The 17,803-nt window shown below is 42.6% G+C and overlaps 2 protein-coding genes across 9 annotated transcripts in view; one reads left to right on the plus strand and one right to left on the minus strand.

Annotated features, from left to right (window-relative positions):
* The window catches only part of TSPAN4 (tetraspanin 4), a 508,885-nt gene extending 502,210 nt beyond the window's left edge, over positions 1 to 6,675 (minus strand). For 2 of the 6 annotated variants that reach the window (XM_081203215.1, XM_081203209.1), the window contains exon 1: positions 6,540 to 6,675. The gene's annotated coding sequence lies outside the window, so the exon portion shown is untranslated. Of the gene's footprint in view, positions 1 to 5,363; positions 5,386 to 6,539 lie in introns of those variants that run through there. The other 4 variants (XM_081203213.1, XM_081203206.1, XM_081203210.1 and 1 more) reach the window with 4 other exon arrangements.
* A 204-nt stretch (positions 6,676 to 6,879) lies between these two features.
* On the plus strand, positions 6,880 to 17,136 carry POLR2L (RNA polymerase II, I and III subunit L). Of its 3 annotated transcripts, none has more exons than XM_081203434.1 (3): positions 6,880 to 6,994; positions 9,605 to 9,706; positions 16,695 to 17,136. In XM_081203434.1, exons 2-3 carry the CDS (start codon positions 9,612 to 9,614, stop codon positions 16,801 to 16,803), a joined length of 204 nt encoding a protein of 67 aa, XP_081059560.1. In that variant the 5' UTR covers positions 6,880 to 6,994; positions 9,605 to 9,611; the 3' UTR covers positions 16,804 to 17,136. The 3 variants fall into 3 exon arrangements, with proteins under 3 accessions (XP_081059560.1, XP_081059562.1, XP_081059561.1); XM_081203436.1 differs by having other exon boundaries at positions 6,958 to 6,979; XM_081203435.1 differs by lacking the exon at positions 6,880 to 6,994 and adding an exon at positions 7,005 to 7,164.
* Positions 17,137 to 17,803: the final 667 nt, after the last annotated feature.

Consider the following 17,803-nt stretch of genomic DNA (forward strand, 5'->3'; position numbering starts at 1 on the left):
AGAAAGAAAGATGAGAAATCTTTATTTCCAGACACTTGCCCTAGGTACTGCAAGACCTTTTTATCAATACAATAGCACAACATTAACTAGAGCGACTAGACACAAGGAAATGAATCAAGACCTGGTGGTGCATGCAAGTCTTGAATGTTAATGGGTATGTGTATTACTTACCAACAACATGAATAATGGTTAAGATCTGACCTCAAGGAGGCACTCAGGTTTAATGTGCAGCTAATTTCAGTGCCCATTTTAAAATGTGTTAATTTCACTTGCAAAGCGTGTTTCTTTAGAAGAGGCCAGGGCCAGTCAACTTCTGCACTCTTGGGGGCTGCTCGCTCCCAGCAGCGCTCTAGATAATAGAAGCAAATTTTGCAGCACAACCCACCACCTCCTTTCCTATTCAGATGCCAGCTTGTTTTCTTCTGTTTCTTACTGGTCCTTTTCTCTGCTTCTAACAGCAGTCCAATACGCATAAATTTAGCCTGTGAAACCTCTCTGACACAAAGAGAAACAGCTGACAAAAGCTTCCCTGCCTTCATTTCTGCTGTTAGAAATTGAGAAGTCAGGATCTATAACACAGTCAACACAATCTAGCAGTAAGAGTTCCACAGTTATGGGGCATTACACTGAAAATCCAAGGGGGAAGTGTGGAATCTCTCTCACACTCAACCCCTGAAAACAATCTTCTTTATGAGCAAAACTACTGGCAAGTGTTTTACAGTACTACATCTGCACCAAAACACAATAGGACATTTTGTCAAGGGAAATAAAATTAAGTCGGGGACCAGATGTAGCCCATGGGACTTACTTGCCAACCTTGCTTTAAAAACACTTAATACGGTGTTTTAAACAGTCACTTGCTTGTCACATTGCTTCAAAGTTGAAAAGCTTTCATCAAATTGAGAACAACAGACCACTTACAATCCATATGGAGATCTTTGGATGTCCACCTGGAAGTAAATCCATGCAAATTTAATCCACTGATAGTTCATCAAGGCTGCAATCCTATTCAAACTTATATAAGTGTATAGGATTGCACTCTTAATGCAATACCACACATAATCAAAATGAATCTGATTCTAATTAATCTGCAATTAAGTAATGCAACAGACCAACATAGGAGGAGCTACGGTTAGGTTTTTTATGCCTTTCTCTTGTCCCTATCCCATTGGTAATTTTAGTGAACTACTGAACATCAGTAGTACCCACACATATTTCTCATTTAACTTCTCTTATTTTCCCCCTGGTTTGTTCCTAATGCACACTTCATGCTGAGATAAGCATTGCAGCTATCCCATGAATAAGGGATTACTGGAGAATCTGCATTTTGAAAGACACGCATTGTGCCTAACTTCTTCTGCTCAGGATGACAAAAACAGCTATTGGACCCTGGAACTTTACGTGCTATCACTTTAATGCAGGCTCTCCTTCGATTTCTTGAAAGATTATTGGCTTTGCCAATAATAAATGAATCTGCTCCAACAGCAAGCCACTGTCAAAGCAGAAAGCGATGGTGCATGATAGCCACAAACATGGGACAACAACACCCTGATCAATGACCACATAGCATTACTGATTCTTAGGGGGCATGCAGCAATCTGCGTATGATCCAATTTGAGAATCCCTCCATCTTTATTTCTAATGTGCAACACCAGCTTCAGGAAGTCATATATCACCAAAAGAGAGGAAATGCATTCCCAAAAGAGACAAGATGGCACAATTTGCTTAAAATGTGCAGACTAATGACTATGCATAGATGCAAATTTAGAGGGGGGAAACTACATAGAGAAACAACACATCTCACCAGGTGACCTGTGCACCTGCTCAGACTGGTGTCCAGGTGCTAACCACTGCTGGGCAATTTCAATGGCCCCCTTGCTCTCCTTTCTTAAGGTTCTTGATCTTTAAATGAAACTTGGACCAAACAGCCCTTCAAACACAAGAACTGTCTCAGTAATGTAGGACACACAATCACCCTAGTTTCAATCCAACTTCGGCAAGTTTTAAAAGGTCCATGATGCACAATCAGTGTCCAACTTCATCAATGTCCAACTTAAAATAACAAACTTAGAGATGTAAAGACCCAGAAAGAAAGGGGGGAAGGGGGGAGGTGAGACACGTTTTTCCTGGTTATTTGCAGGCCTTTCATTTATTTAAAGCATTTCTACCCTGCCCCTTCAGACTTGCGCCCAGAACTGCTTACAAACAATCTAAAATATATCACTCAGAAAGGGAAAGGGATAAAAAGGGAGGTATCAAGCAAGCTCATATACCAATTCTTAAAGTTACAGTTCTTATGAGGACCAGCTGGGAAAGAAACAATTCAGGTAGCCTGAAGGAATGGCTGCTGCTGCTGCTAAGTGACAGTTGAAGGAAGGCCAAAGGCAGCTGGTCTCTCAGCAAAAGACTGGCTTCTCTCCCTCTGATCTACAGCCTCCACAAACTACATAGATTATGTTTACTTGATTGCCTCCCACTACACACACACACAGTCAAGAAATAAATCAAAGGCGGAAGAAATGAGTGAAAGAACTTGGAATGAGTCAGGGCCTTTCCCTATCTATATCACCACTGGATTAAAAGCGACAAGATGAGCAGTTAAGGTAGGAGGTTGGTTATTCACAGGAACTCCAGAATTACCCAAGAGTAAATCGCAATAACAGCAACAAATTATCATGTAGCAAAAAAAATAAAAAATGGCACCATTCACACCCAAAGTTGCAGAAATACAAAAAATCCTAAGTGTGTGTGGTGGGAGGAGGACATAAGCAGACATGCACCTGTGTGAACTGAGCATGTTCAGGGGCCAGAGAACACAGTGGGGGGTTTTTTTTTGGGGGGGGGAGAGAAAACTGGGTGGGTTGGAATAGAGTATTCTGGGGAGAATGACTGTCTGAATACCACATTCCAACCCACCACATTTTATTTCCCCCAAAAGGCACTCCATGTTCTCTGGCCACTAAGCATGCTCAGTCCACACTCGTGCATGTCCTCTCCCTCTCCCCATACTTTTAGGATTTTTTTAACTGTACTTATGCAACTCTTAGGGCTCCCCAAAACCTGCCAATGTCTTTTGGTGCAGATTATGCCATTTTTGGCTACATAGTTATTAGAAGTAAAAGGAGGAGTTTGTATATAAAGGATTGTCACAGTCTTACTTGTTTGTTTTCCTCTGTACCAGGGATGGGGCATCTGCGCCTCTCCAGATGTTGCTGGATTATAACTCCTATCATTCCTAGCTGGGGCTGATGGGAGATGGAATCTCACAACATCTGGAGAGCCACAAGTGCCCCATGCCTGACCTATACCCAAATCTGCCAACTGAGGATAACTTGTTATGCATCAAACTTGTCCACCAAAGCTTATGTCACCTACAATAAATCTATTGAGTCTTTTAAGGTGCCACAAGACTTGTTTTTTCTGTGACAGACAAGCTGTAAGAAAATAAGAACAACGCTGGTGAAACAGAGCAAAGTCCTGTCCAGCATCCTGTTTTCTACAGAGGCCAAACGGAGGTCCCAGGAAATTATGTCCGCAGTAATTCGAAAGGGCACATAGTCAGCACATACTTTGATTCCCCAAGCATCACCAGTATATATTCATGTCCACTGTATAGCAGGCTGGGCTCGGCTGGGCAAAGCAATGGGAAACAAAGTCTTATGTGAAAAATCACCCGCTCCTCAAGGTACAGCCCTTCACACAAACAATCTCATCCTTGTGAGGAGGATGTTGGAAGACTCTTTCCTCCTCCTGCTGAATGAATAGCCTCCAGTGCACTTTGGGTGGGTGGGTGGAATATACAGATATTGCCCCCCCCACTAGCTGTAAAAGTTATTGCTTAAGCAAGCTAGCCTAAGGTGAAAGACCTTGACTCTTGCCCCTCACCCCATCCAATACAATTCCCATAAGCCACCATGGTGTTTTCCTGGTGGTAGTGCAGGAGTAGCTAACATGTGGCCTTCCAGATGTTGCTGAACTACAACTCCCATCATCCCCAAATAGAGGCCATGCTAGCTAGGGTTGAGAGGAGTTGGAGTCCAGCAATGTCTGGAGAGCAACAGGTTAGCTACTGTTGCTATAAGGGATAGTTCCCTCAAGACCGGCCCAACCAAGAGGAAAGGTGAGACAACTGCCTCAGGTGGCAGAATCCTCTTGGACAGCAGATCCCGGTGTTGAACTTCCTTTCCCCACCTTGCTCCTTATGTAGATCTTTCCTCACCCCGTCTTCCCTGGCAGGGAGGAAGGCGTCAATTTAGGGTCTGCCTCAGATGCCAGAATGTATTGCTTTCCCTTGGTCTACCTCTCCCAGTAAGACTTAATCTTCCCAGGACACAATTCCATTTTCCCACCAAAAACCTCAACCACCACCTTCCCTTTCATCTCAGGAAATGGCACATCTCTCAAAGAAAGTCTGTAGTAAGAAAGCGATAAACCCAATCTTCCAAGTGTTTGCTCAAAAGTAAGTTGCAGGGAGTTCAAGGAAACTTACTCTGAAGTAAACATCTACATGACCCACAGCGTTGGATAAATATTTGCAGAATGAGGACCAATAATAACAATCCCACTTGATTCAAATGCCAAGCATACTCAGAGACACAACTGGGAGAGATCAAGAAATCTGATAGCATCTCTCTTGGTCTTTTGCCTGAAGACATAGCAATAGCTTGTGGAAGGACACAGAGCCTTACAGCTTGCAAACTCTGGTATCCTATTCATTTGCTCTTCTGCCTCAAACTCCCCACCCCCATGATTTATAACTCTTTCCCCAAATAAAACGTTGCCATTGGATACAATCCTGCAAACACCACATGCTAATCCCCCTGAAGCGGGAACAGTTTGTTCTTAAATACAGTTGTGAATAAATCTCACCCTTTTAAAGGAGACTCTAAAATTTAATTCGGCACCAGTGGCAGGAGAGAAGCCAAAGTTACTCTAGAAAAGTCAAACAGACCACACCCATTCACCTCAGCCAAACAGAGGACTGCATAAAAAGTTGTACTAGGCCCACACTTCTCAAACCATAGTGTAGAGAAGCCCCGTTATTAACTCCAACTGCATCCACATTTATTTCTCCTTCACAGGGAGAAATTCCACTGTAAAATATGCATGAAATGTCGCCCGCCCGCCCCCCGAAAAATCTGCGCTATGGCAAATAGTCCTCCTTTCACGAGGTTTTCCAGGGAGACCCCAGCTCACCTCTCCACTTATCCATCAAGGGGCGACCTTGAGTCAGTCAACATCTCTCAGCCCAAAATCTCCCTCGCGGGACTGTTTTGAAAATAAGAGCGGCACACGCAACCCCACCCTGAGCTCCTTGGAGAAGGGTGGCACACAAAATACAAATAAAAATAGTAAATAGTAACCTGTAATTGTTTACTCCGGAGGATGAGGTCCCGGCCAATAAGTGTGCATGGGACTTAAGGCGTACCAGGATGTGGCTCTACCGACCACCATATACCACTACCTAGAAATGCCGGAGGGGGAGCGAAGGGGGGGATGATGGCATGCAACCTAAACGTTGATACGGTTTGCTCAGGCTGCAAAGCCTACGCACTTTCAAAGGGAAGCAAACCTATCACTGTCACCCGTGATCTGGAATTTACTTCAGAGTAAACGTGCACTGGATCGGGCTACCGATGTGCGAAGAACTGGGGCGCAAGACGCACAGAGAGGTTTGTTTTCCAGCGAAAAAAGAACAGGACTGTTGTAGGTCCCGCCTCCCAAAGATTTGGAGAGCAGCTACTCCCCGCATATTATTTTTATATATATGGCAATATATATATAGGGCAAGTTTTCGCGTGACACTAGCGACCCACGGATCCATCAAGTTAACAACCGAGAGGAAGGAGAAAGATGCTCTCCTTGCTGGGGACGGGGGGGGGGGGGCTTTTTCATTTCCGAAGGAGAGCGAGCGCCGGGGCAGCAGCATTAGGGAAAGTCTGGCTGGATTGAATGTCCAAGAGCGGTTGTTGCGATTTCTCCTAGGCTCTCCAAAATGAAGGGATTTTTAAAAATATAAACGAAAACTCCTTTCTGGCAGCGTGTTTCCATTTAAAGTTCTCTCTCGTGCTTTCAGTAGAAACATCACCAAGATTGCGATCACCATTTGGAAATAGCCATCCAGGCATATTCTCCCAAGCACATACTGCAAATCTCCACTAACTTGAGTGGGTTTTGGCAGCGCAAAAGAGAGAGAAAGAAATCGCCACAAGTAGCATAACACCAGAGCAGCTGTGTTCCTCTGCAAGGCACCAGCAGCCTGCTTTAGATTTGGAGCGGAGGGAAACACCGTTTTCCTCTCCCCACCTTATCTTTTCCCGTTTTATAGCTCCCATCAGCAAGGAAAAACTTGACGGGGCTGAACTACTGCAACACCACCAGTTGCACTTTTCCAGCCAACAGCACAACTCAATGTACGGAAGACAGAAAAATCAGCCTTCTTTTTCTAAAACTCTCGCTTGGAGAAAGAAAGAAAAAAAACCTCTAGCAACAAGTGCCTGCAGAACAGCGCGAAAAGAAACACGAATGCAAAGGGGTACCTGACGCTCCGCCGCCACTTGCTCCAATGAAGCTGCGAGCTCAAGCTGCTCCCGCTGCCCAGACTCAGCGCTCTGCAATCCGAACGCCCCAGCTGCCACTCAGCGCGCACGAGAAACGCGAAAGCCCTCGCCGAACGCAACTTTCTTGAGCCAACCGCGACGCCGTACCGCTCGGACCGTACCATTCCTCACCCTCGGAGAGGGGCCGGGTTAAGAATAGAGCGATAAAGAAGAGGGCGCTGTCCCCAGCCCTCCACGGGGCGTGCCGATCTGTGCGGAAATCTCCCGCGGTTGTCTCTTAACGTGCTCACTGTAACGTACTGCTGCGGAAGTCTGAAAACAGTTCTCCCCCCTATTGCGTGGATTAGTAGCGCCCGGCGAGGAGGGGGCGTGGCGATTTGCAAAGCTGGTAACGGCGGCAACGGTGCGCGCGGGACGCGGCGAGTGTCCGTTAGGTAGGTCAGTTGGTCCGCCGAGCCTCTCGCTTTAGTTCGGGTTTCCCTTTGTCGCCTTTTCCCCGTCCTCCCCCCTCTTCAAAAACGTAGTAAGTAGTAAAAGAAGGAAAAGTATCTCGTAGCAGTCGCGACTTTCCTGCTCTTTCGCCGCCGCTACTGTTAACATAACGGCAATGCTAATAAATAATGATGCGTTACCTTTTCATTCTGAAGCAGAAAAGAGTGAGAAGCGGAATTAAATCGCTTCCGAAGGCTCAGACCGGTTTCTGTGAACGCGGGCGGTTTCTCCTCTGCCCCTTCCTCCAGTTTCTATAGCACCATCTTTACATCTTGCTCGGGGCCACCGATCCCGGCCAGGCACTCTGGTGTGGGCAAGGACGGAAGCCACCCGCCCCTCTTTATGTAGCTTTAAAGTATTGGCGAAATCTGGGGCGGGCGAGGGCTTGGCCATGTTTACTTGGAGAGTTAAGGAGAACAAGAGGATGACGAGTTGATTTCAAGCAAGAGCCTCGTGGTGCCTTGAACACTTAACACATTTATTGTGATATATGAGTTCGCCGTTTGGAGCCACCATTCATTCTTACCAAGTAGTTCACTAAAGTTTATGCCACAAGTTATATGGTTGTCTTTCTGGTGCCACAAGAGTCTTACTTGCGTTTGTTGTGACATTCCAAACAAAGCTGTTCCTCTGGATCTCATTGGTTGCTGTGAGACTCGCACCCAAGTGTCCGCGCATAGGATTGCAGCTTAAGTTGCAGTTTTTCATCTTCACCACAGCCATGAGGCAAGTTGGCACTGGGCTGAGAGGCTGATTTGGTTGGTGGCCACCCAGCAAGCTCCTTGGTTTCTCCAGCATCCAAACTCAGCACTCTAGCATAGGTGGGGCCCATGGACATAGCCAGGATGTTTGTTAAGGGGGGGGAGGTCTTTTGTTGGGGGGACAGAACCTCAGTTTGCTAGGTATTTTTATTGATTTGGCAGCTGCCCCTCCCTGCCCCCCTCCATCTATGCTCATGGAGGGACCCAGTCATGCATGCTGCCTGACTCAAACCAAGGGGTGGATAAGGAGCGCCTCTAATATTTATTTTGCATTGTAAAAAGCAGTTAACTGCAGTCTAAATATATATTAAAAATAAAAAATTGTCCACTAGTACCTTAGAGACCAACTAAATTTGTTCTTGGGGACGTGGGTGGCGCTGTGGTCTAAACCACTGAGTCTTGGGCTTGCCAATCGGAAGGTTGGCTGTTTGAATCCCCGCAATGGGGTGAGCTCCTGTTGCTCAGTCCCAGCTCCTGCTAACCTAGCAGTTTGAAAGCATGCCAAAAAGTGCAAGTAGATAAATACTTCCAGCAGGAAGGTAAACGGCATTTCCGTGCACTGCTCTGGTTTCGCCAGAAGTGGCTTAGTCATGTTGGCCACATGACCTGGAAAAACTGTCTGCGGACAAACGCCAGCTCGCTCGGCCAGTAAAGTGAAATGAGCGCCACAATCCCAGAGTCGTTCGCGACTGGACTGAACTGTCAGGGGTCCTTTACCTTTAAATTTGTTCTTGGTATAAGCTTTCGTGTGCATGCACACTTCTTCAGTTAACTGCAGTTTAATCTTTATTCACCTTTTTGCTTGGAGGTAAATGGGTCTTAAATTATTGGAATAATGCTCTTCAGTTTAAAGGCAAAAGAGAACTGGTTGAGCTATCAAATTATTAGTTTATTGAAAAACAATTACTATTAATGGCAATCAGTAACTTTGAGTTATCAGTAATGGTTATTGTGCTTCAATAAATCTTAAAAATATTAATTCATACCCAGCCCAGATTAAGCTAGACTCAGTGAAATTCCTGTCAAAATTCCTGTCTTATACAAAGGTGAAATGCAAACATATACTTAGGTCAAAGCGCTGACAACATTTTGAAGAAAGGATGTCGGTTTTGCCAACCAGCATCTATAGCCAGTGTTGGTTTTCTTCAAAACCATTAAGGTTCTTGGAATTAAATACATTCAAGTCATACATTCAATAACTTTATTTGTTATGAGACTTCAGATAAGTGTGCATAGGACTGCAGCCTTAGCACATGTAAGAGCACATATTCAGAATTGTACTAAGATTTGTGTTGAATACACACTTAGTCCCGATTGCATAGGGCTCTCAGGAGTCTGCTTCAGATGTCCAGACTAAGCATGCAAGAACCAAAAGTGCATAAGGAGCCTGGGGCTTGCATGCTGGTGCTGCCCCACAACATCCCCAGCTTGTTGGTTCAAACTCCAGCCTTCCCACACTGAGCAGGAAGAAAAATCTTTTAAAGCCCCTTCAGGAAGCTCAACACAAGAAGGTTAAGAAGTAGAGCCAGCTTGTGTGGGGGCAATGTGGGTGGGGCCAGTGTGCATGCCTCTGCCCTGTACACGCTTTTTGCCCTGACCAGTTCAGGCTGAACACCAGAAAAAGGGCTCCAGTGCTCCTACCTTCAGACACTGACCAGGTCCACACCCACTTACCTTTGCCTTTGGAACTAATGCAGTTTAAATGCCTTGGTTAGACTGCTTGGTATTAGTTTTAGATACATCAAATCATGCGCTTACTGTTTAAATTTCCTGTTTTTAATGTTTCCCTAGGTGTAAAATGATCATACCAGTGAGATGCTTCACTTGCGGCAAAATCGTTGGAAACAAATGGGAGGCATATCTTGGTCTTCTGCAAGCTGAGTATACAGAAGGGTAAGGGCTCTGCTTCACACACTTGTGTTTTCACAACTGTTTTGAGAAAAGTATCCATTAACATTTTGTAGTAGTCTAGGGATCATTCACAAAAAGGTATGTATAACACTCTTTATCCTGTGCTCATGTTTTATGAAGTGTAGGTCCAATTTTTATAAATAATAATTAACATCATATAGAATAATTACTTTCATATTAATAATGAAAGCATAAACTCAGGGATATTTTAAAGTGCAATCCTAGTCCTGTCTACTCAAAACTTAGTCCAATGAATTCAGTGGGGCTAACTCCAAGGGTAGTGGACTTAGCAAGTTACCTACAAATAATTGAGATTGCCTGATTTTCTTGAGGGGGCTTTTCAGAGTTCCATGGGGGAAATGTAGCTACAGTACTGAGGAGCTAACATTGGAGACATTTTAAACCCTCTTTGCTTTGCTTTGCTTTGCTTTTTGTCAGATATGGCTCAATGTAGAAGGTTGTACTCGGATTAAACGAATCCCTTGCTGCACTTGAAATGAATTATGAAAATTGGAAAAACTTCCATAAACATGCTTGATTTGCATATTTAAGTTGGATTGTATAAACTTGAATTTCCTTTGCCTAACTACCCTGCTTCCCCGAAATTAAGACATCCCCCGAAAATAAGACCTACTTCCAGTTTTGCCTCTTGCTGTAATATAAGGCCTCCCCCGAATATATGGCCTCCCTGATAATAAGGCCACCCCGGAATATAAGGCCCCCAAAGCTACTGTAAGGCTTTGTACCATATACAGGTAATAAATTTCCTTTTTTTTTTCTTTTTTTTTTTGTTCAACAATAAATGTGTACCGTATTCTTCTTCATGGAAAAATAAGACATTCCCTGAAAATAAGACCTAGCGCATTTTTGGGAGCAAAAATTAATATAAGACACTGCCTTATTTTCGGGGAAACAGGGTATGAAATTCAAGTGAAAGTTCTTAGGTTGATTTAGAAAAAATCATTTGGTTGACTTCAGTCTTACATTGCTGAACTTTAAGTGAAAGCACTTTCCCACATATAAAACTTACTGACAAAGTGAGAAGTGAATGTCGAACACAATTGGAGCATTTCAATCTCTCCCACACAGGTAGAGCTGCAAGAACTGACACGCTTTCAGCATTTATATTCAAGCATCCTCTAGTGCTCTGATTAAGCATTACCATCTGACATAGCAAACAAATCAATGAACAGAAGATAGTGTTGCCCATCTTTTGTACGGTGGTGCCTCGAGCTAAGAACTTAATTTGTTCTGGAGGTTCGTTCTTAAACTGAGATACCACTTTAGCTAATGGGGCCTCCCGCTACTGCCGTGCCCCGATTTCTGTTCTCGTCCTGAAGCAAAGTTCTTAACCTGAGGTACTATTTCTGGGTTAGCGGAGTCTGTAACCTGAGGTACCACTGTATTTCAGTGTAATGTTTCCCACAAACATAACTCTCTTGCATTTCTGTTAACAGTATGGTCCTATCCTTGCTTCCATAGTTCCATAGGCTTATTCCCAGGTACATATAGGATTGTAGCCATGGTTCCATTTTTCAGAAAACAATTCTGTTTCTCTTGAGTAGTATGAAATGACAGGCCCCATTGTCTTGCTGAGTCCTCAGAACTCTTGAGAACTTAGAACATCTAACATCCTGTAATTAATTAAAAGCTAATCTTAGAAAGTACCTAAACTTTCTGCTGTCACGCTTCTTTCCCCCCTGTGGTTACAGGAGTTAGACATTTTTAAAAGGAACTGAAATTCTATTTTAGGGCATTTTAAATAGTATCTGATTTTTTAGAATACCAATTAGCTCTTAAAAGGTGCACAGGTTTCTGTGAGCTGCATGATATGAACACTTGGTTTAAATTTGATGATATGAAAAGATGTTTTGTATACTAGAACGAAGAAGCTTCTTTATTTCTACTGTGTCGCTGATGCTGCTAAAAATAGAGTATAACACATGTAATATGTTATCTGGGCTGGGCTGGATGAATCCCAAGCTGGAATTAAGATCGCTGGAAGAAATATCAACAACCTCAGATATGCAGATGACACAACCTTGATGGCAGAAAGTGAGGAGGAATTAAAGAACCTTTTAGTGAGGGTGAAAGAGGAGAGCGCAAAATATGGTCTGAAGCTCAACATCAAAAAAACGAAGATCATGGCCACTGGGCCCATCACCTCCTGGCAAATAGAAGGGGAAGAAATGGAGGCAGTGAGAGATTTTACTTTCTTGGGCTCCATGATCACTGCAGATGGTGACCGCAGTCACGAAATTAAAAGACGACTGCTCCTTGGGAGAAAGGCGATGGCAAACTTAGACAGCATCTTAAAAAGCAGAGACATCACCTTAGTAAAAGCCATGGTTTTCCCAGTAGTGATGTATGGAAGTGAGAGCTGGACCATAAAGAAGGCTGATCGCCGAAGAATTGATGCTTTTGAATTATGGTGCTGGAGGAGACTCTTGAGAGTCCCATGGACTGCAAGAAGATCAAACGTATCCATTCTTAAGGAAATCAGGCCTGAATGCTCACTGGAAGGACAGATCATGAAGCTGAGGCTCCAATACTTTGGCCACCTCATGAGAAGAGAAGACTCCCTGGAAAAGACCCTGATGTTGGGAAAGATGGAGGGCACAAGGAGAAGGGGACGACAGAGGACGAGATGGTTGGACAGTGTTCTCGAAGCTACAAACATGAGTCTGACCAAACTGCGGGAGACAGTGGAAGACAGGAGTGCCTGGCGTGCTCTGGTCCATGGGGTCACGAAGAGTCGGACACAACTAAACGAGTAAACCACAACAACAATATGTTATCTGAACAGTGGTTCCAGCTCATTCAGAGCCTTTCTTTTAACATGGTAGTTTCAAATGCATGAATTATATAGAAAAGCATAAGGAACACTTGCTTGATTTTTTAAAATCACAAACTATCAAGTGCTGTGGCAGATTTCTACCTATTAACATTGTTTTAAGAGCTCGTGTGTTTTAAGAAAAATGCTAGTACATGCTTCACTTATGGGTGCTACATAATTCAGCTTCTGAGACCTGTGTAACACTATTTTCCAAATAGGAATTAAACATCTAGATAATATAAAATCAAAAACATACAGAAGGAAAGGATGAAGAAAAGCTTTCTTTCTTGACTAGCTAGTGTCTAGAGAAGTCTCATATATAATTCTTCGTTGTTGCTGTAGCCATCATTTTTCTTACCTTTGCAGCATTGTTTTTGGTTGTAGTTAATCATAGCCATTCTGCTAGCAATTGATTTTCCATTGCAAATACAGAATTGGAATTTATGGATCTAGAATTTGAGATTAAGTAGTACTTTAGTACAATATTTGCATGATAAATGCACCTGAATTATGCCTTGGGCATAAATCAGATTCTCTTGCAATTTATTGTATGATTTTACATTGACCAAGTGGGTAGACAATACATATTTGAGTTTCTCCCTTGCAGCAAAACTGTCTGTTAGCTCAGTGCCTACTCACAATTTTGAGGGCAGATCTATATGTCAGATATTATTAAAATCATTTCTTGTAGCAAAAAATGGGTCAGCTAAAGGGAATAATTTACTTGTCTGAGGATGCAGAGATTTTGCAGAATTTGGAAATGCTGTTTTTCTCTTACATTGAGTTTCTTCAGACAGTTATTTAGAATATTGGAGGTGGTAAAAATATTCAAAAATCTATTCAGTTCTGCTGATTAGTTTAGCTAAAAATATTCCACATTCAGAGTTTTAAAAACTACACCATGGGTTGATAACAATCAAGGTGTGGGGGCTTATTTTAAGTATTTTGTAGTGCCAAACATTTCTGCAATTTTGGGAAGGTTAACAGCACAATCTTATGTATGTCTACTTGGAAGTAAACCCCACTGTTTAGGATTGCAGCCTAAGTGCTAAAAATAAAATAAATATGAAACTGATTGAGCCTCTATTAAAATATTTGACAGGGTGATTTATGTTGTTACCATTATTTGAATAACTTCTGAGGTCATACACTGTACTGAAGATTTTATCCTATGTGGAAATCTAGTGTGTGTGCTGGAGGCCTCTTAAGTTCAAGAGGCACTGTCTTATTATGCTCATCAGCTTTCTGCTTCTATTTTATGACTTCTACCTACTTGATCTGTGAGCACCTCACATCTCAAACTGAATGTTAATTACTCTAGTAGGCCCATAATGGGAATGAGAACTTGGTTTGCCCATACCACCACCCTAGCATAAATCATGAGCAAAATTCTTAAATGGGAAATTTAAATTCTTAAATGGGAAATTTATTACTTTATTACATGTCAAAATGTACATTAATAACACTTGGAAAAACTCAGCTTCTTTTTGAATGTGTTGCTACATCAGAGGGTCAACTGCCCAGCCATTGCTAATCTTAGCTCATCAGTCTCCATTGAAAGCCCCAATGGAACAGAAACTAATGCTGACCTAAAAGGTCAGGTTAGACACCAGAGAAGCTGTATCTTTTAAGGTAGAGGATAGATAGCAAAGCCTGAACTTGGAGTTAACTGGGCACTAATAAGAAAGAACCTGTCTAAAACAGTCACCCAACTTACTGTCCCCTCACTGATCATTTATCACATTCATTAGAGCAGCACTGGGAAACCTCTAGCCCACCAGCATACTAATCCTTCCAGACCTCCCCATTTGGCTGGTAAAGTGATGGACATTCACCTGTCCATCATGACCAAAGTGACACATTCACCTGTCCATCATGACTGGTGAAGGCACAGAGCCAAATTCCAGAGCTAGAATTGGGAGTAAACTGTAAGTTTCTAGCCAATTCTTCCTTTCCAGCCTCTACTTCAATTTGGCACTTCTTGAATTTGGCACCTTTGTTGCCCTGGTTAGCTGCAGAAAAAGGAACCCCCTTGAAATTAAAAATTGGGAGTGATACCAATTCTTCCTTTCTAGCTGCAAATAATTGTGAATGTCATATGATGCCAGGTTAAAGGTGGCTCCCAGGTCTGAAAACATTAAAGACTGCTGGTGGTGTAGGCAGTACTAGGCTAGGAGGACCAATAGCCTGACTTAGACTAGCCATGCCTACTTCATGGCCTCTTACCAAACTGCTTTTGTTCCTCCAGTCCTGCTGCTACTGCAGCGTTCGAAATATATGTATGTAGGAAGACTTTATATTGGACCTACAGAATATGTAAAAATGGACAACTGTTGTTTGAGAGTGCTTCCAAAGCCTTCCGATGTTTGCTAACTTCTTTGCTGAAGGAGACATTTGGGTATAAGGTGATTCATAAAAAGTAGTAGTAGTTGTAGTAGTAGTAACAACGACAAATAATACTTAGATCGGGGTGGACCATCTGCTGTAGTCCTGCTTCCCCTACTATGCATATTCACTCATCCTGGGTTTGTGGTGAAAACAGCACTTATTGTATGGATGGGAAGTGTTTGTGATGGGGAGCACAGTGAATCGCAAAGCACAGGCATGGCGTAAAAGTAAGCTAATACTAAATGTGTTTTCAGGTAATGGTTTGTTTATATGTCTTTGGGAGAACGAAGCTCCTTCTGGAGCCCAATACCGGCAGAAACAGTGTTCTGTGCATTTGATGCTGTGTTACAAGACTAACATAAACTAGTCCACAGACGTACAAGCTTGTGGGTTTCCCGCCTACCCTCCAGGCCTTTTGTTTTCTTGGAACATAAGGGGGGAAAGTCTGTGGCTAGGTAGACCTTAATTAAGAGACAGGTGGTTGAGATTTCATCTTAGGGATCCAATAACTGTTCTTAAAGAGAAACTCAAGGCAGGCAGGCTATGATGGAAGTTGTGTACTTTTCAAGCACACTTTTACATCTGCTTCTTTAATGGGCAAATAATAAAGTTAAGCCTGTCACATTCAGTATTGTTAAAATGTGTTTATAGTCATAATGAATTAAAAAACTAAAAACTAGCAGATTATCAAAGTGAAACTTAGAGAACAGTAACTTGCGTACAGCAGCAGTCTTGTTAAATGGCTATGAGGATAGCTTTTTCTAAAATCAAGCCGTATATAAATGTTATGAAATGAAAAATAAATAGCAATCCTATTCGTCTGATCCTTGGGGAGTGGGGGTTCAGCCCCCTACCCCAGTCAATCACCTTGCTTCTATGGACTATATTTTAATATTTTTTAGAATATTTTGAAATTGTTTTAGTTTTTTAAAAAATGTTTTATTATCACTGTGCCTACCACCCTATGATCTTTGGGGAGGAATGTTGTAGAAATGAAAAATCACGGGAGACGAGAGAGGCAGGTGTAGCTAGGCGTCTGTCAGGGCGGACCCTGAGAGCCTATTTTATTGAATATTGCAAGCATTGCCACAGGTGGGCCTGTGGCTGATTGGTTGATACATACACACAGAAACTTGTAATTGGTTAACATAAGTACTAAGGCGGGAATTACATGTGAAAGGTGGGGATTACATGTGATCATTTATCATTGATGGAGAGAAGGCTGAGAATCGGAGCTAGAACTAGACAGGCATGAAGCCTCCTAATTGAATTGTAACTAGGGATTAATTGGCACAAACAATATAACAATCGGGTTTTATAGTTATGGTCAGCTAGGCATGGAGAGCAAGTACAGTTTGTTTTCCATGAGCTTAGGATGTCTGTTACTAATGATTGATTATATCATGTAACAATGTAATCAGGTTCTGTAGTTGTGATCAGCTAGGCATGAAGAGCAGGTTCGTACAGTGTGTGCAAAAGCAGGGAAAAGCCTACAAGCAGAACTTCTCAGAAAGCATGAGAAAAGAGGAACAAGGCTTCCCCAAAATGGAGCAGTTTTGTGCAGAAAGAGACTAACAGTTATATGCAGAAAGAAGACTTCCCTTTAGAATGTAAATTGTAACAACAAGAACAGTAATATAGTTCCTCTTCTATCTCATGGACAAGGCTTTTGCCTTTATTTGGCTGGGATCAGGTTTCAGCATGCTGCTTTTCTTTCAAACACACCTGCTTTTTGTTTGTTCTTAGTGATGCTTTGGATGCTCTGGGTCTGAAGAGATATTGCTGTCGGCGAATGCTGCTTGCCCACGTGGATCTGATTGAGAAGCTCCTGAATTATGCCCCTCTGGAGAAATAAATAGCAGAAAGAATGTGTTATACTACATACATATGGACCAGCGTGCTGCTAGAACTCCTCAAACTAAGCTGCAGGGGGTTACAAATGCAGATCATCATGTCCAGTGAAGGATTTCGCTCTCTGGGCATGCTATAGGCCCTAGCCACTAACCTCTTGAAAAGAAATTACTGAAAGATGAAATCCACTTACACACAGTTGGGGACTGTAGATTTAATTAAAACAGGGATGGAAGTTCATCAGAATCTCATGGGTTGTGGAGAATTGTGATTTTTTAAAAACCTGTACTTTGTGCCACTGGCAGCAGTTTTAATAAAGGTTGTCGTTATAGCCACATTGTGATTTTGTAAGGATTGTCCTTCATCTCATCCTGTGGCGCTCCTCTTACTCTATCAAGACTCTCATACAAGAAACTAAAGAGAACTGATTGCATGCTAACCTATTTCACTTGTTCACTCCTGGACTTCCTATCATTTTAGGGGTGGGGTGGAAATAACCTCTCTGGTGTTGATCCACACTATTACATTATATGAAGTTATCTTAAAGACGTGAGATCCAGTTGAGTGACAAGTACCATGACTTGTGATATGAAAAAGTAATAAAAATGGAGGATGGATTTTGTTTGCTTAGAAAAGCCAGTCTGTGGGTTTAAAGGGGGGACATTATCCATCAAACTCAATCTATTGCATTCAGACTGAGGGAACATCTTCTAAGCTACCAGTGTATATTGCTGGCACAATCTTCTTCCTTCCATTTCTCTCGCATGTCACATTGCAAAACTGGCAGTCCATTTTCCAGAACTGTGGTGTAAGCTCCAGTTAAAGAGGAGGTGAGCAGATTCAGTAATACAGGGCAGGTGAAAGGCCTGTTTTCTTGTCTGTGCAAAATAAAAGGTTTTGCTTCTACCTGTTTTGTATGTTCCATAATCAGTGCAGAGCCAGCTGTTCATTAGGCACATACTTGGATGCTGATCATCTCTTTGACACAGCTGTTAAAACAGAGG

This window comes from Podarcis bocagei (assembly GCF_964188305.1).
Source record: "Podarcis bocagei genome assembly, chromosome: 1".
Taxonomy (NCBI): Eukaryota; Metazoa; Chordata; class Lepidosauria; order Squamata; family Lacertidae; genus Podarcis; species Podarcis bocagei.

What these genes read in the sequence shown, in the direction of transcription:
- POLR2L (XM_081203434.1), top strand. Translation starts at nt 9,612, where the DNA reads ATGATCATACCAGTGAGATGCTTCACTTGCGGCAAAATCGTTGGAAAC. An exon ending in CAAGCTGAGTATACAGAAGG is followed by an intron (nt 9,707 to 16,694) that starts GTAAGGGCTCTG and finishes GTTTGTTCTTAG; the next exon opens with TGATGCTTTGGATGCTCTGG.